The following is a 20,959-nucleotide window of genomic DNA, read 5'->3' as shown; positions in this document are numbered from 1 at the left end:
TGGGGACTATTTTCAGTGGTGGATTAATACACATTTGGTGCTGTAGTGAGTATTTCTGGCAGCAGGATAGTGTATGTGGGATTGACTCAAAATAAACTACACTGTTCATGTTCATCATAATGAAGGAACATGTCAGTCAGTGCAACAGTATGGCTCATTGATGTGTTTTTTTTGTCACAGAATTCCACAATTATAAAATAGTGATTTGACTGACGTCTCACTCCATGCAGCAATGTGTTCGCTTGGTTAACAGGTAACATTTATGACCCCCAGTCATATCACTTGTTTATAGTCATTCAGTTGTCTGACAATAGAAACATAAAAATATGTAAATGAAGGGACAATAAATCATGAATTGGGCTGTATCAAAATTAATCAGAGGCTCCTGGTTACACGAAGCGGAAAACGTATGTGGCACATAGGGAACACAAGTGGCACACACATCATCCTCAGAGGAGATAAACATGTCTTGACAGAGTTCACCTTCATGCACACACACAAATCAACTAATATGAACTACAAAATATGCATCTGTCTCTGCACTGATGCCAGCAAGGAAAACAGCCTGTAAATTTATTCTGCGGATAAATTCTGATTGCTTTCTTGGAGACTACAAACATTAACAGTAATGTATATAAAAACGTCCCAAATTAAAATGTAGCTATAACTGTACAAGAGGAGTTTATGCCACAACAGTGGAGGTAAATGATTAGGTACATCACAATCTCACATTAATTTGTGTTTTTGTGAAACTGTTCTGTTCAGCTAAATCCTCTGTAAAAAGCCATGCTGAACAGGCAGTTTAAATATTCTGTGTGTAAAATATGAGAGAGAGACACATTTTTGCAAACCTGGCCTGATGGTGGTGCTATGCAGTGCAACCACAATCTAAACTGAAAATAAGGGTTAAAGGGCCATTTTTGTAAACTTTTCATAACTTTGCCACCAACTATATTTAAAACTGTCAGGTAGTTTTTTTAGCTGCTCAGGAATTATAGACGAAAATTTAGCATTTATGTACACTGATAATATATTTTTGAAATGTCAGCATTTATTAATGTTCACTGTTGAATTAACAAACAAACATAAATTCCACCTTTGTGGCCAACATTACCCTGAAGCGACCTTTTAACATTCCTGAAGTGTAAAATGAAAATTCAATTTGCATCTTTATTGCTACTCAGAAGGGTGAGTGCATGATACATACTCAACATGCAGTGACCCATCTGGTTCCTCCAACCTCAAAAGAGAATCCTGCCTGTGCCTGACATCAGTTTCATCAGTGAGGGGATTACTTTGTTTCCAGTGAGCAGGCCTTTTTCTCATTAAAAACGATGTGTCTCTGTGTTTATTATTACCCTGCCCTCAGTGAAATCGCCCACGCTGTTTTGTGAGAGAGAAGTCAGAAAGGTGTGCTCATTGCATTAACTCAGAGTTCAGAGAAGCTCGGTTATGAGTGACATTTCCAGAACAGCACGCTAGATGACTAAGCATCAAGGTTAACCATGAATAATGATTTCCTCTTTGATAGAGGTTGCCTCCAGTGAAAAAGAGAAAGCCACAGATATGGATTTCATTAGGATGCGAAGCAGTCACTTGACACAGTCACACAGTAATGAAATACCTACCTCACCAGACAAAACAAATACAAGAAAATTGTAATGATAATTAATGGAATATTAACTTGTCAAATGTGTTAAACTAAAAACAGATATTACATTTCACAACTTAATGAAAACAAAAAAAAGGTATGAGATCATCTAGGATCCCAGGTACACAGAAAAAAATATTTCCTCTACAATAAGGAAAAACCTGGGAAAGCCACTTCTGAAATCCCTGAATCATGTAACACTGACTTATTTGAAGTGCCCAGGGTACAGCCAGAGTGGAATTAATTTCAGACACTCACTCAGATCAATAAATTCACATTGTATTATGTACTCAGGTCACAAAGAACAGGGAAATAAATTCAAACCAAGAGCTTAACTCCTTTTGATGCTGACCTTGATGGCGACTAGTCTGTAAAGGTTTAAGATAATAGCCTGGCAAGATTCAAGCAATTTTCAATAATCAGAAATATGAAGACTTCACCACCAAAGCCAACATTAGAGAAACATGTTCAGAAGAGTTCCATGAAAATCTTTGCTTCAGAAAACAACTTTCTAGTCTATACTCTCTAATATATCAAAGCAATATCCGAGACAAAGTATCTGTGGCTACAGCACGGGTATTCCTCTTTTCCATTGCTGAGGAAGACTTGTGGCAGACCTAATCAGCATTACATCAGTCCAACCATTTACTGTAAGTGCACTTAATTTTAGTAGGTAATAGGAATATGTTAACACATTGATAAGGTTGTATAAAAGATGAACTCCCTGGGATAAGGCAATCAACGGTGGTGAATCCTGCTCACAACTTGTGTCATTTCATGTTTTGTTTTACCCACATTCCCTGTTTTCAATAGATTGAAAGTAGAGAAAAAAAAAGAGGAAAATTCAAGTAAGAATTTTGGATGTTTTATTACTCACCCTCGTCTGTGTCATCAGCGACTGGAGCCTTGCTGGACTGTCCGAGCCCCATGGCTGCTCCTCTTACAGATTCTACTGTTCTGCTCCCTTAGCTCAACTCAGCATTGAACCGCCACTCCCTCTGAGACGCACTCATAACCTGGTCAACACTAGCCCCTCACACACACACACACACACACACACTTAGTCTCACGTGCTGGACTGCTCAACCCTGACACACATATGCAGCAGCTTGCTCGGTTTTGCTGACTTGAACAGGTCCCGTCTTCCTCTTAATTCTCCACCTTGACACAGCCACACATCATTGCACACACACACACCCAGTGGAGGACTTGGGGGAACACTAAAGGCACTGAAGCGCTGACACACACACACACACACAGGCAGCACCACTACAGTGTACGTTTCCTGTCTGTCTTCACTGCTGTTTAGATGAGCGCAGGCAGACGGAGGACTCTTGCCGGCCAGGAGGAGGGTGGGTGATGTGTTTGTGGCTGTGACCCTCTGTTGAATGAGAGTCTAACCTGTGAGGCGAGGCATGAAAACATGACACCACCAGCAGAGTGAGAGAAGGAGGGACAGAGAGAGGGAGGGAGGGAAGAAGAAGTAGAACAGACATGAGCAGCTCCTACACAGCATCTAATGATCAATGGAAAGATTGACACAGAATTTTCTTATTAAATATTAAGATTTTAAGATACTAAAAGACAAAAAACATTGCTTGCAAACTTATATGACCTGCAATGGCAGCAGGACAGCAGTAACATTAATTATTTTAATTATGTTAAGGACTTGAAATAGAAATCAACTTGATTAGTGAACAAGGGGGAAATGACTTTCATTACTATTTTTTTTACATACGCAGGTCTCCTTCCTGCTTCCTTTCCTCCTTCTTTCCTTCATCTGTCATTTATCAATTATTTAATTTTTTACGTTTTAATCAGAAACTCATCCCAGAGGAGCACCATCTGCAGTGCATGTGTGATGAATGGTATGATTGGTTTTCCCATTAAAAGCACAAAAATGGAGGCTTTTGATTTAGTTTGCTGGTGTTGTGTACTGTAAATGGAATCCCTCATGCTGCCTTCTTCAGGACATGAGATTGCATGACTTACTACCTTTTGTTCCACCAGTAGACAAAGAAACAGAAACTCTGCTGCCTCATGAAATATATCAGCCTAGATATGAACTCACTAAATACATTTGTATTTTTATTGAAGTGTTAGTACATCATGGGTGCATTTTACAATATTTTATTCCTGTAATAGCCTCATGCTATAACGAGTTGCAGTGTCAGAAAGTAAGTTGGCATTAAAATCTCTATGATACTACAATATTCATATCACAGCTTCACTATGTGGTTTGCAATTGTATCCTTTTAAACTGAACGGCAGCTTGTCCCATAACAATATATTAAAGGAGAATGAATGGCTGGACTGAGTTATGAGATGCATTTAAATAGGCAAACTTCAAGTCATCGTCGCAACATTCAGTCCGCTAGGGGAAACCCTTTCATGAATGTCATTCCCAGACTGCATGATAAGGTCATCACAGCATATCTGAATATACCTCTTGGTTTAAATAAATGTATTCAAAAGCAAGTGCGGGAAGCCGCAGTGCTGAACTCCCCGCAGAGGACATTGTGCTCTGAGCCCTTATCTGATCAAATGGGAGAAACATGCGCTGAATAGAAAGTACTCCCCCTGCATCCATGCAGGGCAGCTGTGGGCACCTACCTCTGAGCGCCGCCGGCTAGTTGAGCATAGGACCATTTCCAGCCCGGTTTGCTGCAGAGATGTGAAGCGACAGGGGAGCAACAGTGCACCTCAAAGCATCACTTATCCGGTGTTCGGACGATGACGCACCGGGACACCGGCCACCCGAAAAATGGAACCGCACAGCGAAACGTGACTTGCGGGATGCGCCGACGGTGTGCAATGCGAAATCCCTTGTTTCTGGAGGACAAGAGAACAAGAGGACAAAGGCAACAGAGATGGGGTTTAGGGAGGGAAACTGCTCGGCGCGTTGCACTGATGAGCGACTGACCTCCACATCGCCGCCTGTGTAATGCGCTGGCCACCGTGCGTCTGGAGAGGCACGTTTCATACGCTGGTCAGGCTGATCCGCGGTAGCAGTGTGGCTGAGGTTTCCGTGTCGTTAGCATTCACTCATCTAAAAAAACCCCCACAAAACTTGTACTCCCTAATGCATTTTTGCATTGTATTTTAGCAATATTACAGAGAGACTAGTGCGCCTGTCATAATTACAAGTTCACTGCAAAGTCAGTTAAACACCGCAGAGTCACTCTCCAGCCTGTGTGGTGTTTTTCTTCTGGGCTATAGCCTAAAATCAATAGGTGATTGTCATTGTATTAATGGCCCGCGATGACCAAGCACATTAGTTGCCTATTCCCACAGAACACATACGCGTGTCTAAAGTATTAACGATGACCTAATGCTTATCTTTTCATATCAAGTAGCACTTTAATACTTGCATTGCCTCATAATACTCTATTTATAATACTTTATCTAACACTGCAGGGAATGGTTTTTCTCTTGCCACCATGGAGTCAGAGGTCATGGTCGGCTTTAGAACAGCGCCCCCCAGAGCTGATACTGGTTTTCTACCTTGCTTAAAGGCTCTTCAGCAAAGCAGATTGTCGACAATGCTGTTTCAACCTGGTGGCCCCCAGGTGAGAGACAGTCTCTTTACAGACGAGCTGAGCCTGCTGTCTCATAATAGCCTCTAACGTTATATGGAAATAGTCATTATAAAGGGGAAATAATGGACACTAATGTCTCTCTGGTGTTCGATTGTGAGTCTACTGACCTTATTGTGCTTTATGGTATTTCTTTTTTTTAATCTCCTTAGGCATCAGTATAATATTCCTTTAATATTCTAACATAGTAAAATGCACTGTATACCATATAGGTCTCAAGATGTTTTTATTCGAGCAGCCTGTGAGCACAGATGTAGATTGAATGTAGAGTACATGATATAAGACGGTGTAGTCCCTCATTCGTCCAGGAGTGTTCCATTGTAGAAAAGGTTTCAGTCGTAGTCATCTGGACACTGTTTTCAGAATCAAGACGTTTCGGCTCCCATCCGGAAGTCATTCTCAATTGTGAAAATGGTCTGAGAACTCAGGAATTTAAGCTATTCTGTGTTACTTAAGCCCTGCCCTCAGGGTGGAATCTTCCTGAGTGCTGTTTACCCTGCCTAGTTTCACCTGAAACTGACCTTCTTTGTTTCCATGATGGCCCAGTAATCAGGCCTATTGTTTTCTAGCTGCACCTCCCTCATCACTGTTAAGTACCTGATTAGCATATGATTGTCTTGACCATTTCTGTTCAAAGAGTGGTTTTCTTTTTTCACAAAAATGGCTTCTTTGACTCCTCTTTCAAACCAACTCTTCTCACTTCTAGCTTACATTTCTGAGTTCTCGAACCATTTTCACAATTGAGAATGACTTCCGGATGGGAGCCGAAACGTCTTGAATTTGAAAACATTGTTCAGATGACTACGACTGAAACCTTTTCTACAAAGTACATGATATAGTTTCATAGCAGTTGGTAGCCTAAATGTGGCTCTTTCTGGAAAAGCTGAAAAACCGTATGGGTGGGGAAAGTGAATGACTTGCACTCTCCTCACTTACCTCAACAACTACTGCTGTTTGGGGTCCTGTTGAGCAAGGCACTTAACCCTCACTGGCTTGTAATAGAGGATCATGGTTGTACTGGACATCCCACAGGTATAGAAGTGGATAACTACCTGAAAGTGAAGGAAAGCAAGATTAAGTTGTTCCCTAGAAATGTGAAAAAGAAGTGCCTTCACATTATGGGTGTCAGCTGTATGATTCATATGCAATGAATTTCCAGGGCTTTAAAACCAGGATATGTGTTTGCCGCATTGGAATTTGCTGTTTTTCAGGCAGATTTCTGTCATCCAATTTCTCATCATACCTTGACTTCTGTGGCCATTAACTACTAACTGTAAAACACATCCGTCCATTATAAGGACTGCACGGTCACTGGTGTCCCCTGTTAATTGAGCAGGCCAAGGTCGAGAGGAGAATGGCTGAGTGGTGGGACTGTGGGACCAGAGATATGCTTACAGCGAACACTGCACATTTTCCTTCCTCTTTATGCCTCTCCATCTTGCCAAGACACACTCAGTGTTGGCCATCCATCTTTATATGGAGGGAGGAGACAGACCTCCAACTTGCACGCTATGAGATGTGACGAGCATCACTCAAAAGCAGGCCAATGTCCTACTGGGCGTTTGGCAGCATCAGGAAGTGTGCTGCTCTTTTAGATGAGATGAGCGATGACAGTGTCATATCACACCTGGACAGAGATGGAGTAAAGCCACTTAACATGCAGGTGGCCTCAGCATGTGCCGGTGTTGTCCTAGTTTTGTGAGTGAGGATGGGGGTTTTTTTGCCTTTAAAGAGAATCGGTCATAGATAAGTCCTGGTTATATCAGATTCAGATTTGAATTAAGGAATGGAAACTATTTGGAGAACTTCAACATGATGCTTAAGAGATATTGGACTTTAAGAATGCTCAGGAAGATTAAGGAGTTTAAATCTGAAATTAGCCCCATCTAGTGGATAAAAAGGACATTACATGCTAGGACAGACGCCAGTATTAATACAGCAAGGGTCTTGGGAATAGAATTTACAATATAAGTCACTTTCATGATCAATATTCCAGTCAAAGTATCAGCAGCCCCCCCAATGCAAAAAATGCTTCATTATGGCAAACATATATCAGAGTACTGGCTGTTAAAGCTCTTCTATTCAAAATGTACAAATTTCAACAGGCATGTTTCTTGAGGTTTATTTTCTTTATTTTACTGCAGGATATATACATGTAGTTTTACTACTGAAATTCTTTTACACATATAAGGATACTTGCTTAAGTGTTCAGACTGCTCAATTATTTTCAGCTGCTTGGTAAAATTAAGATAAGCACATGTTTTAGGTATGAACATTTGAAAGATAATACTCTGATAATAGTCTGTGGCTTGTGCCCACATCAACTCTTGGTTGGATTTTATTGATGTGTTTTGCTTTCTTATCTTTTTCACTTCTTCAGAGATTGAAGTAATAACAATGCAAAATAGCAGCACACCTGCACCAATACAATAAAGGTCCAGATACCTTCTATGGTATATATGGCCTCAGGGCTGTCTGGATTCTTCCAGGCAAGCCAATTTTTGTTTTGTTTATATAGCACATTTCATTACAAGTCAAGTCAATGTGCTTTAAATTAAAACGCATACAGAAACAAATAACGTGCAGAAGAATATGACATATCTAATAAACTAAAAACATGCATCAATTTCATTCCAAAGGTGCTACAGTATATATTGAGTTGGGATCTTGAGACTGTGGCTATTGGAGTAACTAAAGTCACTGTCATGTTTTGTAAATCATTGTGCACTATGTTAGTACGCTATCAGACAATACTCAATTGATACTAAGATATGAAGTGTATAGAAACAAATCTTCAGTGGTGGAAAGTGACAAAGAACATTTACATGAGTACTTTTTTTTGGTACTTTTAAGTATTATTTTTTATGCTAATTCTTTTGTACTTTTACTTAAGCAAAAGGAATACCATGCTGGATATTCCTCCCTTCCTGAGCTGCCCTAAGGCAAATTACTCATTTATGTCTTCTCAGTGTTAAAAACTTGCTTTGATTCTTCCATAAAGATCAGTGCTGGCTTATCTCACACAATGGGTAGTCGCCCGTCATTCCTCTGCAGTTGCATAATTATTTTGGAGTAAACAAAGGGTGTGTTAAAATCGGTCCACATGCATACGTGGCTGCATATGTGCATTGGTGACACAAACAAACAGAGGTTCTGTTAGTGCAGTAGGTGTCAGTGAGTCATGGCGATCTTTAACCACTTGTTGTTTGTTTGGTGTTTGATGCCGCTGGTACTGAGCTACCCTTTCTACCCACCAACGTGCTACACCAAGGTACTGAGCATGGCACAAGAGCTCACCCATTGGGCTGCAGATTTAAAGAGGGACCCTGAAACTGTAAGTCAGCTGCTGTGTTGTCACTCTTGTAGATTTTTGCTCTATATGGATTAGATTTAACTCTGTGGTGGTGTTTAGTATCTATTTTTGTGTGCCATACTGAATTTTTACTTGTTTGGTGTTTATCTAGTGTTTTAAATATTGTACTAAGGACCACAATGGAGATAATAGTTATTTTATTCCTTCATTAATTATATAGCATAGCAGGCTAAATGTGAACAAATTTTAGTTGGGTTTAATTTAGTGATGTGAGACACCTGTGATTTCTCAGAGTATTGGTATATGGATATAAAAACTACATTAGATTATCCTGCCAATGTTGCATTTTGAAACTTCATGATTCATATTGTTTTTTTCATCCAGCATTTCTGCATGGCACACATGCCAGATCTCTACCTTGACGTCCATGTAAGTATGACTTCAAATTCCCCACAACTGTAACAAAAACCTATTTATTGTGAATCATAATGTTACTAGATTTAAATGTTTGAAAGGCAACCAAAGTTAAATGTTAAGATAACGTTCATACTGTACTTAAACCCCTCAGTCAAAGTACCAACATAAAAAGAAAATATGTTTTCTGATCAGTACTTTCAGTCTATGTTTATCTTTCAAACTGTTTTGAGTTATCTGGCTGCCCCAAACTTTTCTACACTAACATCTGTGGTATTTTGACTGAAAATCTCAGCTGTAAATCACACACAGGGACACTAATTGCTACTCATGCTGACAGAATGCTTGTGTGATGTACAAAATGAGGACCTACATCTCCCTGGTGGAAGGCCTGCGACAGCGCCGCTGTGCTTACACCAGAGAAGTGGGGAAGCTGGGTGTCACTCTGAGACAGCTCTTCATCATCATGTCAGAGAAATGTCATGGGGTAAGACAACACAAATGGTCTGAATAAGTTCAACACAATGAGACTCAAAGATGTATCTGGTGGGACACAAAGGGAAGTGCAGTCAAACATCTGGTAGAAAGTACAGGGATTTATCTTTTCTCATTGGGGCTGTACCTTTGTTGCAGTGGATGTTGAGGTTACAGGCCTCATATGCATTACCTCATTTGTGCACGGGAAAGTATATCAATGTCTGAAAGTAAATATGTTAAAGATTAATTTATGTAAAAAAAAAATACTACATGTACCTTAAATCAGTTTGCACAGAAATACTTTTTTGTACATTATCTGTACTTTTAACGGACTACAATATGTGCTCTTTTGAAAGAGTGACATTCTCCTCTGTGACTAGAGAAGGTAAACGTTGTAGTAGTAGCAGTATTTGTAGAAGTTGTACTGTTTTGGTCCGCTTAACCTTTCACCACCCACAACTTCACCTTGGGACACTACAGTAGCACAAAAACAATCACCACTACTTGTGCACTTTTTTAGTGTGTACTTTGTGATGAAATAAAGACAAGCCATGTTGACTATATGATGCCGTGCTGTAAAATCTCCATCATCAGCATCTTTGCATTTCCTGTGTCACAGCTACTTAGTAAGTGGTAGTTAATAAGAGGTGTTAACTGTCATGACCATAGCCAGTTACTATGACAAAGGCTAATGGCAAAAACATTTTTATTGAGATTTGTAGTTACACTGGTTCATAGCGCACCTCTCCTGTTGCACAGTACATTAACCTCATCCCAGATTCAACAACGAAACCATCTTTCTTCAAGATCATTCCAAGTTGTTGTCATTCCCAAATAATATTTACCTGAAAAAGCTTACAGCTGTAATTCAGCACTGAGGTTGATTCAGTTTATTGTGCACAACTAACTTTCCAGATAAATGAAAGAGCTTAATAATAATAATTCATATTTATCTACAGTATATCCACAGAGCCAGAGTCTCTGCTGCAGCCCAACATGAAACAGAAAAGGGAAAACAGACTAACACTGATGAGATGCATTCAAACTGACTGCCGCTTAATGGGTCACTCAGTGGGTCCTTTCACAGGATTAAACAGGGTTTATGATGCGGATCATGAAAAGCATTCAGTGCATGTTTGATCCTGCTCACCTGAACTGTGAAGTCAGGCACATCTGGGTCTGTGGCTGGTTTCCCATAACAGACTGACATGACCTGTCTGCGCAGACCAGGCCATGATGTCTCGACAAAGGGTTAGAATTAATTCACTTTCATTACGGTCATTTTAGTAAGCTTCAATAACAGAAAAAGGGTTGAACTCTAATTAAGGTCAATTATAGACTGGAAATAAAAATAGTAAATGGAGTGTGAGTATACACACGTCATATGGGTGATTTTCTGCTGAGGATTTTTATTTGTACCTGCACTTTCAATCCAGATAACAATGTATTTAATATGAAGGCATATGAAATTAATCTGCTTACAACATAGGAAATATGAATCTGAATGAGACTATTATTCAATCACACACGTTTATTTCACCTTCTTTTTTGTAGGACTTGGTGTTCACAATCTATGACTGTGCTGCGCTGGAGCGCTAACATACCTGAAAGGACAATATTACTGTCTGCTCAAGGTGATTAGAGAGACAGCAATGCAGTCCTTCTATGTACATTCTCCAAGCGTCTGCAATGATTGAAAGACACAAGGCTGATGTTATATTTATATCTATGGTAACTATGGTTGTGTAACTAAACAATGTACTTTAATCATCTGTTTTATGACTATATTGCGGTTTTAATATTACCACTAATTACCACATCTTTCCTATGGAATCTGACTGGAAACATTTCATATAATAAACTTTATTAAAATGCCTTTTGTTATTCTCATTTAACAAGATAATGACACAATACACACAATATGCATCTGACTTATTCTAATAAAACATTTTATTTACATGTTCTAATTACTCCACTAATGATATAAAATGCAGTGATTTAGGGTTAGTGAGTCCACACCCCTGATTCAAGCAAAATATTAAATACATATACTAAGTGAATCCAGGTAAAATATACTATGTCATATTTTAAGGATTGTTAAAAATAGCCCCTTTTAACAGCCATTTTGACTTGTCATAGTAGGAAAAAGCACAGGTTACTAATAACATTAACAATGGCTCTGTACAATTCAAGTGTCCCAGTAAGACAGTGAGCCAACAATGACCCTGAAACTGAAGCAGCGAAATGGAATTCAGCCATCGTTAATTTCATTAATTACACCTGTGCTTTCCCTACTGTGAAATGTCAAAATGTCTTGACATAAGGTCTATTCTGGGTATTTCAAAATCATCACCGAGCATTTATTGTTGTGTGAATGGATCAAAATTACTTAAAGCCAACAGGCACCTAAGGGATTTTTAGAGGAAGATAAAGTGCATCAAGTTAACATGCTGGAGCTTAATTTTTTGTAGTCATAGTAACTGAACAAAGTATACACGCAATTACAATGGTGACATGTTATTAGTGTGAGGAGATTAGTAGAAACCTCTGTAGGCTTGTATGGACTTGCATGAGCATGTCTCTTTACTGTAGGTTCTTTGGGGATTCACAGGAGTTGTGATGAATTCTATAAAATAGTGAAAAATGTCAGTGACTATTTTCCCAGAGCCCAAGCTAATGTCTTCAAATTGATTGTTTTGTCTGACAAACAGACTAATAGCCAAACATATTCAATTTAAAATGATATAAAACCACAAATCCTCACACCTGAGAAGTTGGAAACAGAGAATCTTTGTTATTTTTGCTTAATAACTGAATACTCTAATTTAAGTAATTTATTTAACAAAAATCTGTCAATTAATACTCTGTCGATCGATGACTAATCATTTCAGCACTAAAATATATATTCATTTTCTGTAGTTGCTTTGTCTCACTCTGGTCGTTTTCCACATGCTCAACGGGTACAAGTTCACTGAGCTGAATGTGCCACTGGAGGGCGCTGTAGTACTGCCTGTACAGGTGAAGAGTAAGTTAGTTGAGCCATCATGTAGTTTAAAGGAAAAGAGAATAGATCAATTATGATTTTAAAACTACTGATTAATGCATTTAAGATTTTCAGTAAAATAAACTGTAATGAACTATCACCCAAAGAGTGTCACTTGTTTTGTTCTTTAATAAAAAACAACCCTATAACCAATAGCATTAAACAGTATAGTGATGCAGTAGGATGTAAACGACCAATACATTTGGGTCACAAAAAATTCACATTCCAATAGAAGTTTAGTAGTTTTGCTTTCAGCTGTTTGAGCTGTGGGAGACCCAGTCAGAGGACACGCCCAGCACCAACCCGGACATGAAGTCCCTTTACCTCATCAGCGCAACAGTGACGACGACTTGTTCTGTCAAAGAAACTACATTTCCATGACGGCAGTGGGAGGGTTGTTGAGTAACAAGGTGGGGCGTTTTCGCACAGTTTGAAGCAACAAGTTGCCCTGGCCGGAAGGCAGGCAGGCGACTACTCCATCGTGTTTCCAGCGGCAGGTGGTCACCGCGCGTCCAACACTAACCGCAGTTTGTGAATGGGGTTATGACCGCAGAGCCTTCAGAACCCCGGGTTGACTTGGACGGAGTGGAATAACTTCTTTTAACTAGCTCAGTTCTCTTTTACTTTTTCTTTTCTCCAGGACGCGGAAAGTGAAGTTTGGTAAATTAGTAGATACGTTTTTTTGACGGGCTGCGCGTCTCTGCGTGCGTAATGCTCTCTGTGTAGAACCTTTTGATACTGAATTGTGTTGCACTTTAAATAATGGCATTCGCTAGATTCAGCAGAATACTCCGTCTGCCCACAATTGAAATCAAAAAGAAAGTCAAGCAGTACGAGCACGTCCATCGGGACATCAATCCTAACGACATATGGGAAATTATTGGCGAGTTGGGCGACGGCGCGTTTGGAAAGGTCTACAAGGTAAGTCTGATCTCAAAGACATGAGGCACCTGCACACTGACTACACTAGTGTAGTGATAAAATCTGTTTATAGTTCTCAATCCTGTCAAGCTTTATTAGTAAGTTGCCCACCTGTTGTCAAGTCCAGTAACATTCTGTTAGAAAAGCAAAGAAAAGAAAGTTTTAAATCTCCCCAAATTCCAAGTCACGCTCATGTTCTCCCATAAAGATTGTTAGCTTGTCTGTGCTACTCCACGATTAAATCAATTATAAGCTCATACATCAATTTCCTTTTGTGTGCTAGTGTTTCTATTGTAATGCACATATCTCTTTCTTAGAATATAGCTTACAATAGAGGTGTGAACTACTTCTGAACACCTTTGGATGCTTCACCATCCCAGCATTGCTGAGATTATGACTAATACCTCAACTATGTCGTTGGTCCAGTGTTTCCCTGCAAAACAAAGTCAGGTAGTCACCAAACTGTGGCTTTGGGTATCATGGAAAAGTTTTTCAACACGACCAGTGGGCGAATGGTTTTACCTGTTGAGAAAAATAATAATTCATTGTACATGTTAGTCCATCACAGTCTATGTCCTTCTGCTGAGATCAACTTCATCTTCAGTTTTATTCCTTTTATTTATGAGTGGCTTGTTGAAGTAACTTGTTTTGTCTTTTCTCAAGTTTGACAGTTTTAAATCCTCATAGTTTTACTATAAGTACGTCAAAGGGACTCGCTCACTTTTTCTGCAGACATCTGCAGTACAGAAGGTTTAGAAAAATCTTCAATCACCCACCCGACTCCCTCACTCCTTGACCCCAGTGTGAAGCAGCCACAGTGACAGTGAAAGCACTCTTCATTAGTTCTGTCCTCTCAAACCTCAGCAGCACTACTTTTGGCTCAGATGAGTTATTTAATCTGGATCTGTTAGCTGGTCAGTCTCCTCTGTGAAGCATGGCACAGGCGCTCTGTGTCTGCAATGCCCAGTGGAGCACAGTGAAAGTCTTTGACACATCGGGGGCCTCAGTGGAAGAAGTGATGCCTTACCAGAGGTCTGTGCTGAACAGAAAATGTAGTCTTTTTAGAGGACTCCACCTTATTTAGGTATTTTGTTTTTACTGGACAGTATGCATACACTGGGGCAATGCTACAGGAGCACAGACACAGGAAGATGAATTCTGAAAGTTCATCCTTCCAGCCCTCCTTCTATCCCCCATCTTACCTTCATAATTAATGTCTGAGTCTCAGTGGAATGGTGACTTGTTTGCAATGAAATTAAAAGAAAATTGTTAAAGTCTTGCTTATGTAGCCACAGGTCTGAATTAAACATTAAGTACATTATGTAAGTTATCCTATAATGTGTCTTTTGAGCGGAGCAAGCATGTGAGGCGTCCTGTGGATAGTCTTTTGACAACAGAGATAAAAACAACACAAACACAAGTGAAGCAAATGGTATACCATGAAGACAAACAGTGCTTTCAGTCTGCTTCTAAGAAGGTGAGGGACTGACTGAACACAAGGTGCTTTAGGTTTGAAGACGCCTTTTTAAAAGTTAGTTTGTAAATTCACAGGAATTATTTGAATGTTAGAGTGTGGAGGCATACACAACAGTGTCCCCACTATGTTTGCACTTTCTTATACAAATGTCAAGCCTCCTCTTTGGCTTCTGCTTCCTCTCCTTGAGTGGGATGGAGGAGGACAGCTCCACACCTGCATCTGTCAGATGGAGGGGAGGGAGGCAGAGTGGGAGCAGATGATGGCCAAGAGAGGAAATCGTGGGACTTCATCAGGGGACTGCTTCCTTTCACAGCTCTCGAACCTCAGGATAAAAAGCTTGTCTGTGGGAGGGAAAGGCCTCAAGTGGTGTATTGCACATGTTTTCCGTTGTTAAAGTCTTTTGATAGAGCAGGCATGAGGGGAGGAGACACAAAATCTCCGTCAGGAGTGAAATCAGCTGCTTATCAGACTGTTAGGGGCAGGAGTCAAATTAAAAGCTGGCTTTGGATGTGTGACAGGTAGCAGAAGAGCAATACTGATTGTCTCTTCATAAATAGATTAATTCTTGTCATATGCACGTTGCAAGGACCCCTGCTCAGGCAGCTACTTAATTTCCAGCACCTGTCTCTGAGATTGGGCACAGACCTCTTTAGTTGTACAGTGTTGGTTGAGAGTACAGAGTGCTCCTGTCAAACTCTCCAAAGGTTAATGTCACCATTGGGAGAATAACAACTCACTTTGTTGCTCAAGGGGAGTGTTAAGGACAAATCAAACTGTGTGTGTGTATTTATATCGCAGGAACACTGTGAAAGAAGGATCTCATAAAATGCAATGTAATCCCTCAGTTATCGAATATGTTCTGCCCTGTAGGTGCAACTGTACTTTTCTATTGTTGATAGTACACTGCAGATGAGGAGTCCAGGATCAATCTTATCAAGATTATTTTTTCTAACCTTTCTCTGATCTTTGCCTTTTTTTTTGTAAAATATTGCATAGTTTTTTCCCTTCAGACTTATTCACATGAATCTTAAATTGCTGTTTGGTTAAACTGCTGGACATTGTTCTTTTTTAAAGGGTTAAGATGAGTGAAACAAATGAAAATGGTTTAACATGTATGGTTTTTGATCTAGTAGTTTTTTTTAAGCATAATTCACTAAGAATTCAGATGAAAAGTTAATGCAATGCAATTGATGGTTAATAGTATGTTCACTTAATTAAAACTAAGCACCTTAGCACATACTTTGACAAAATAAGCAAACCAAATGCTGAGTATTCATTTTTAAAATGCAGGTTTGTGGTGAAAGAACCACACAGAAGGAAACACAAGCTGTTATTGACATTCTCACGTTTTCTGTGTCACAAGGTTACAGCATCACTGTCCACCATCAGTGTGGAGGTGTCTACAGGCAGTGTTTTTAACAATGCATTGTTTGCAGTTTTTGGTTCATGCTGACTTGATTGGTTCAACCAAAGACCTAAATTTAAGAAATGTAGCTTCTCCCTTGGGCTCTTGTTATGGAGCAAGAAATGGTCTAACTTTTTAACTTACTTACTTGAGGCTGCTGGAGTTTGGCTTTAAGTGAACATGTAAGGGATTGACAGCTAAATGTTTTTTCAGTGTTTTTTGAAGTGTAGTCGGCACTACTTTTGATTCAACAGATTGAAATTGCAGTTTGATTTAATTGTATTTGTCATGTTTGACGCCCTTTCGGTGCATGTTGCAAGTCCTTGACATACTGCTCCAAATGTTGCACCGTGTCTTGCATACCCCCAAATAACATAATACCACAATACTGTGATGATGCTTAAAAATCCCCCCAGACATTTGTCGCCCCCGTAGGGTCTTTCATTCTCACCATAACCATTTAAGTCTCTCTCATACTTATAGTCATGACAGGATAATGTCTCACTTCCTGTCCACCCAGTGATTCAAAGGATGGTTGCTTTGTTTTGTCTATGCATGCTTGCACTTGTTGGAAAGAGTGTGAAGGTGTGCGGCTGCAACTGAAGTGTGAAACAGAAGAGTTGTATGGTTCCCCTCACTAATTAATGTGCCACGTGCCGCTGAGCACATTGCCCTGCTGCCGCTGGTGAAATGTTTCCATAGACACGCGCATGCTGTGAGGTTACGCTCCGTTAAATTCCCACTGTGGGATGAAAACCACAGTGCATCTTATCGCTGTTGGTCTGTAATGTAAAAGACAATGTGCTAAACCTGGACTTAAACTGCGGTAGAGAAATTGTTTGTGTAGTTAGCCACATACTGTATAAATATCGCACTACTCTTGATCAAGATGTGTTTTAAATGCAATTTCAATTGATTCAGACACTTCATGAACAACAATACGGCTTTTGTACATGGTCTCAAATATTGGAAAACCCTTTCATGTGCACAATTTCATTTGGTTTTTGAGTTATTGGAGTCGAAGAGTGTGAAGAGTGTGAACTGTGAGTGACATGTGAAAAGAAATAAGAAATCAGTTTGCAAGCGAAAACACACTTTTGAAACAGGGTTGTAAAAGGAGAAGACAGCAGGTTAGATAGCCAAGACACTGTGCAGCAATGGGTTTAGGGCACAGTCTGTTTCTCTTTTAATAGCGTTATCTTTTGTCACTTTTCATTCAAGACTCTTGGGGATAATGAGGTTGGGCCTTATGGGTCAGACTGTCCTTCAGCCTAACGCCAGAACAGATTTGTCCCTGGGTCCATTTTGGAAAGGATGTAATCCATAGGACTATTTTGGAACCAGTATTTGTTTGTTGAAAATTAATTTATGCACCTTAGGTTTGAATACAGGGGCATTCCAGTGAATACAGGGGCATTCCAGAACAGGTTCGGTTTCTTGGGCCTCTGAAGATGTATACTACCAGGCCAGATGTCCTATAACAACTGGATTGCTTTATGGCACATAATAGGAAAAGTGTTGTGCTGGTCTGACTTGCAATGACAGATGGTGGAACGAGTGAAAGACTTATGGAAAAATCACGTTTATCCTCTTCAGTCAAGTCAAAGAGAAACACACTGGGTGTCATCAGTGTGGGGGAGGAGGCACAGGTTGCAACATCCTCTTTACGAAAGAAAACCACAAGATGTATGTGAAATGCTTTGTCTTAATTTAGAATATGGCAGTGCCCAAAAGACGTATGTTGAAATGCCTTTACTGAGACCATCGTCAGTGGGTCTAATCTCAGGGACCAGCTGGGCCCACAGTGACTGATAAGAGCCCTGTTGGGTGGGCGTGGGCTCAGCATGCTGGGAGTCATCTTCACTCTTGTGATGACATTGTTACTGGCACTTACAGGAAGCAACTTCTGTGCTCCTACGTTAAGATGAGTGAAACAAATGAAAATGGTTTAACATGTATGGTTTTTGATCTAGTAGGTTTTTTTTTTAAGCATAATTCACTAAGAATTCAGATGAAACGTTAATGCAATGCAATTGATGGTTAATAGTATGTTCACTTAATTAAAACTAAGCACCTTAGCACATACTTTGACAAAATAAGCAAACCAGATGCTGAGTATTCATTTTTAAAATGCAGGTTTGTGGTGAAAGAACCACACAGAAGGAAACACAAGCTGTTATTGACATTCTCAAGTTTTCTGTGTCACAAGGTTACAGCATCACTGTCCACCATCAGTGTGGAGGTGTCTACAGGCAGTGTTTTTAACAATGCATTGTTTGCCCCGTTGGGTGGGCGTGGGCTCAGCATGCTGGGAGTCCTCTTCACTCTTGTGATGACATTGTTACTGGCACTTACAGAAAGCAACTTCTGTGCTCCTACATCCAATATACTGCTGGTAGTTATGGGCCTGTGACAAGCTGGAGGTCGAGGATGTTCATGAAGATTTATGATACTTATTTTAGTCCATTCACAGAAAACCTTCAAATCAATGCAAGAAGCAACATAACACACTTACAGTAGTCATATACCTCTACTTGCTCTCAGAGACTTGAGAGATTTTTGTTTCACTTTTCTTTCTTGGATTACTTCTCCTTGAGAGTTTAACATTGAAGCACAACAGTGCCATTCACTTGAATCTATTTCAGACCAGTTCTAGATGGAGTTCCACTGAATAATCTGGCATCTTGCAATACCTGTCAGCTTGGTTTTAACAGCACGCTCTGACCATAAGTGTGTAAAACCTCCAATCTATTGTTACTTGTACTGTGTAATGTAAGCTGTACTCAGGAAGTGTATCTCATCTGTCATGAGATTTATGCTTTTGAAATGTTGTACAAGGCCTTGCATTAGTATGAATGATTTGAAGACAGCAGTTTAAGCGTGGGTTCTTTTCTTTCATGACTCTGTGGCATATCACGATTTCCTGTCTCACAAGGTTTTAAATGTGGGACATTTTGCAATGTTGGTCAAAACTTTCACATCCTGAAAAGACCATATTAAGGTGTTAAGTTTGAACTTCGCTCTGTTAAGTGCTTCACACCCAGTTACATTCTGTGAGTGCATAAATTCATGCTTTCATGCAGTGAGCAGGTTGTGTAAGAGAGGAAGTATCTTGCCTTTGAACTGATAGAAGAAGATATGCCAAACTTAAGCTTGTGCGCCATTCGTCTTTCAGAGCAGGAACAACTGGATCTTCGCTCTCTGCAGTTGCATTCAGTTGGTAGAGTTTTAAAAAAAAGCCACAGATACGTGCGTTACTTTGTCTTTGTCTCTTTTTAAGGTTGTGGTTAGCCATGAGACTAGGTGTGAAGCTCACATTTCTACTCTCTATCTCTAGGTGAAAAGTAAATCCCAGCTTTGCAGCCTTGAAACAGCGTTTTAGTCACTTTCCTGCAGAGTAGGTTTTAATTAAACCAAGATCAGTCTTTCTCTTAAAACAACTGAACTCCTGAGTTTGGTAGCAGTGACTAATACAACCCTAACCCTCAAAAACAGACCACTGATCAGGCCTGTGCGTGAATAGAAGTAATAGTGACTGCACAGTCAAAACAAGTTTAAATCTACTTTAGGGTACCTCTTCTCACAACAGCGCCAATATGGTATTCTGGTTACTTTTTTTCTTTTTAAAAAAAAAATGGTTTTGGTCAGTCACTCCGGAGAAAACCCCATGTTGCCATAAAAATATTATCACATCCATGTTTAACCACTAGTCCACATGCTTTGCTGCCTCCGTGGTGGAGGTTTATATAAAATTAAATAAAAATAAAATAAATAAACTTTTTTGATACTTTTGGCTCTAAAACAAATCAGTAGTCTACGTGTAGCTTCTTTAACATGCTTTGCTTGTGCACCTTGTTCATCTGAATGAGAGATCATCACTTCCACTGGGGTCTGCTGTCAGAGGTGAGGTTTTATTAGCTGCTGTCATGATGTAGTAGCTGAGATCCACATTCCTGTTCAGACACATGGGGGGAGCCTTGAGAGGAGGGGCAGCTTACAGGTTTATGATGGGGCAAAGGTTTAACATACACACATTTCCCTGAAAGCAGTTGTGTGTGTTTACAGAGACTGTAACACAGAATACAAGCTGAAAATACATGTCGGTATGTGGTACATTCATTCAACCTGGAGGTGACTGACCCCAGGGAAAGTTCTCTGTGTTGTCGGTTACAGGAGAGCATCTGGTTCATTGACACTGATTAATTATTCCTCATTCTTTTCAGCCTACCATCTAAATGGACAGACTCCTGAATTGTGTTTATAAAAGTAAAAAAAAAAAAAAAACGTTAGGCTGATGTTAAAAGTAATTTAAAAAAAAAAATCAGTTTTTTTTTTTTAGGCTTTAAGCTGTGGGCTTCTTTTTCATTTTGAGTGTGATCCAGTCAATGCACTGCTTTTTAAGCCAACACACCCACAGTAATCTCATATACTTTAGTCAACACAGACACAGTATTAAACATTGTTATTCCCAGCTTGATTCATTTTGAAAAGACAGTGTGTGTCTGAATACTAAATGACACACACAAGGCTAGGAGCGTGTGCTTTTGCTTTTGTACATACAGTACAGTATGTTTGTATACTAACACATGGGTCATTAACATCTGCTTTTACAGCTCTGCCTTTGTAAGACAGCAGCCGGTCTGCTTCTCGGTCATGGATTGT

General features: G+C 39.8%; 3 protein-coding genes across 4 annotated transcripts in view; 2 read left to right on the top strand and 1 right to left on the bottom strand.

Annotated features, from left to right (window-relative positions):
• The window catches only part of stk32a (serine/threonine kinase 32A), a 67,127-nt gene extending 62,015 nt beyond the window's left edge, over positions 1–5,112 (bottom strand). Inside the window, exons 1-3 of one of the 2 annotated variants that reach the window (XM_044223225.1) lie at positions 4,796–5,112; positions 4,265–4,700; positions 2,529–3,052 (exon numbers count right to left, since the gene is read on the bottom strand). In XM_044223225.1, the coding sequence (XP_044079160.1) occupies positions 2,529–2,580 (52 nt within the window). In that variant the 5' untranslated portion in view covers positions 2,581–3,052; positions 4,265–4,700; positions 4,796–5,112. Of the gene's footprint in view, positions 1–2,528; positions 3,053–4,264 lie in introns of both variants that reach the window. The other variant, XM_044223223.1, reaches the window with a different exon arrangement.
• A 3,119-nt stretch (positions 5,113–8,231) lies between these two features.
• On the top strand, positions 8,232–11,326 carry zmp:0000001268 (CYTL1 domain-containing protein). The gene is made up of 4 exons (XM_044222291.1): positions 8,232–8,581; positions 8,945–8,989; positions 9,315–9,461; positions 11,006–11,326. The coding sequence occupies exons 1-4, from the start codon at positions 8,429–8,431 to the stop codon at positions 11,048–11,050; spliced, it is 390 nt and encodes a 129-aa protein (XP_044078226.1). The 5' UTR covers positions 8,232–8,428; the 3' UTR covers positions 11,051–11,326.
• A 1,561-nt stretch (positions 11,327–12,887) lies between these two features.
• Positions 12,888–20,959, top strand: part of stk10 (serine/threonine kinase 10) — a 45,107-nt gene continuing 37,035 nt past the window's right edge. The window contains exon 1 of the mRNA XM_044222290.1: positions 12,888–13,415. Within this exon, the coding sequence (XP_044078225.1) occupies positions 13,257–13,415 (159 nt within the window). The 5' untranslated portion in view covers positions 12,888–13,256. The remainder of the gene's footprint in view (positions 13,416–20,959) is intronic.

The sequence above is a fragment of the Siniperca chuatsi genome, linkage group LG14, assembly GCF_020085105.1.
Source record: "Siniperca chuatsi isolate FFG_IHB_CAS linkage group LG14, ASM2008510v1, whole genome shotgun sequence".
NCBI lineage: Eukaryota > Metazoa > Chordata > Actinopteri > Centrarchiformes > Sinipercidae > Siniperca > Siniperca chuatsi.
The sequence above is the reverse complement of the archived record's forward strand: the minus strand, read 5'-3'. Positions and strand labels throughout refer to the sequence as shown.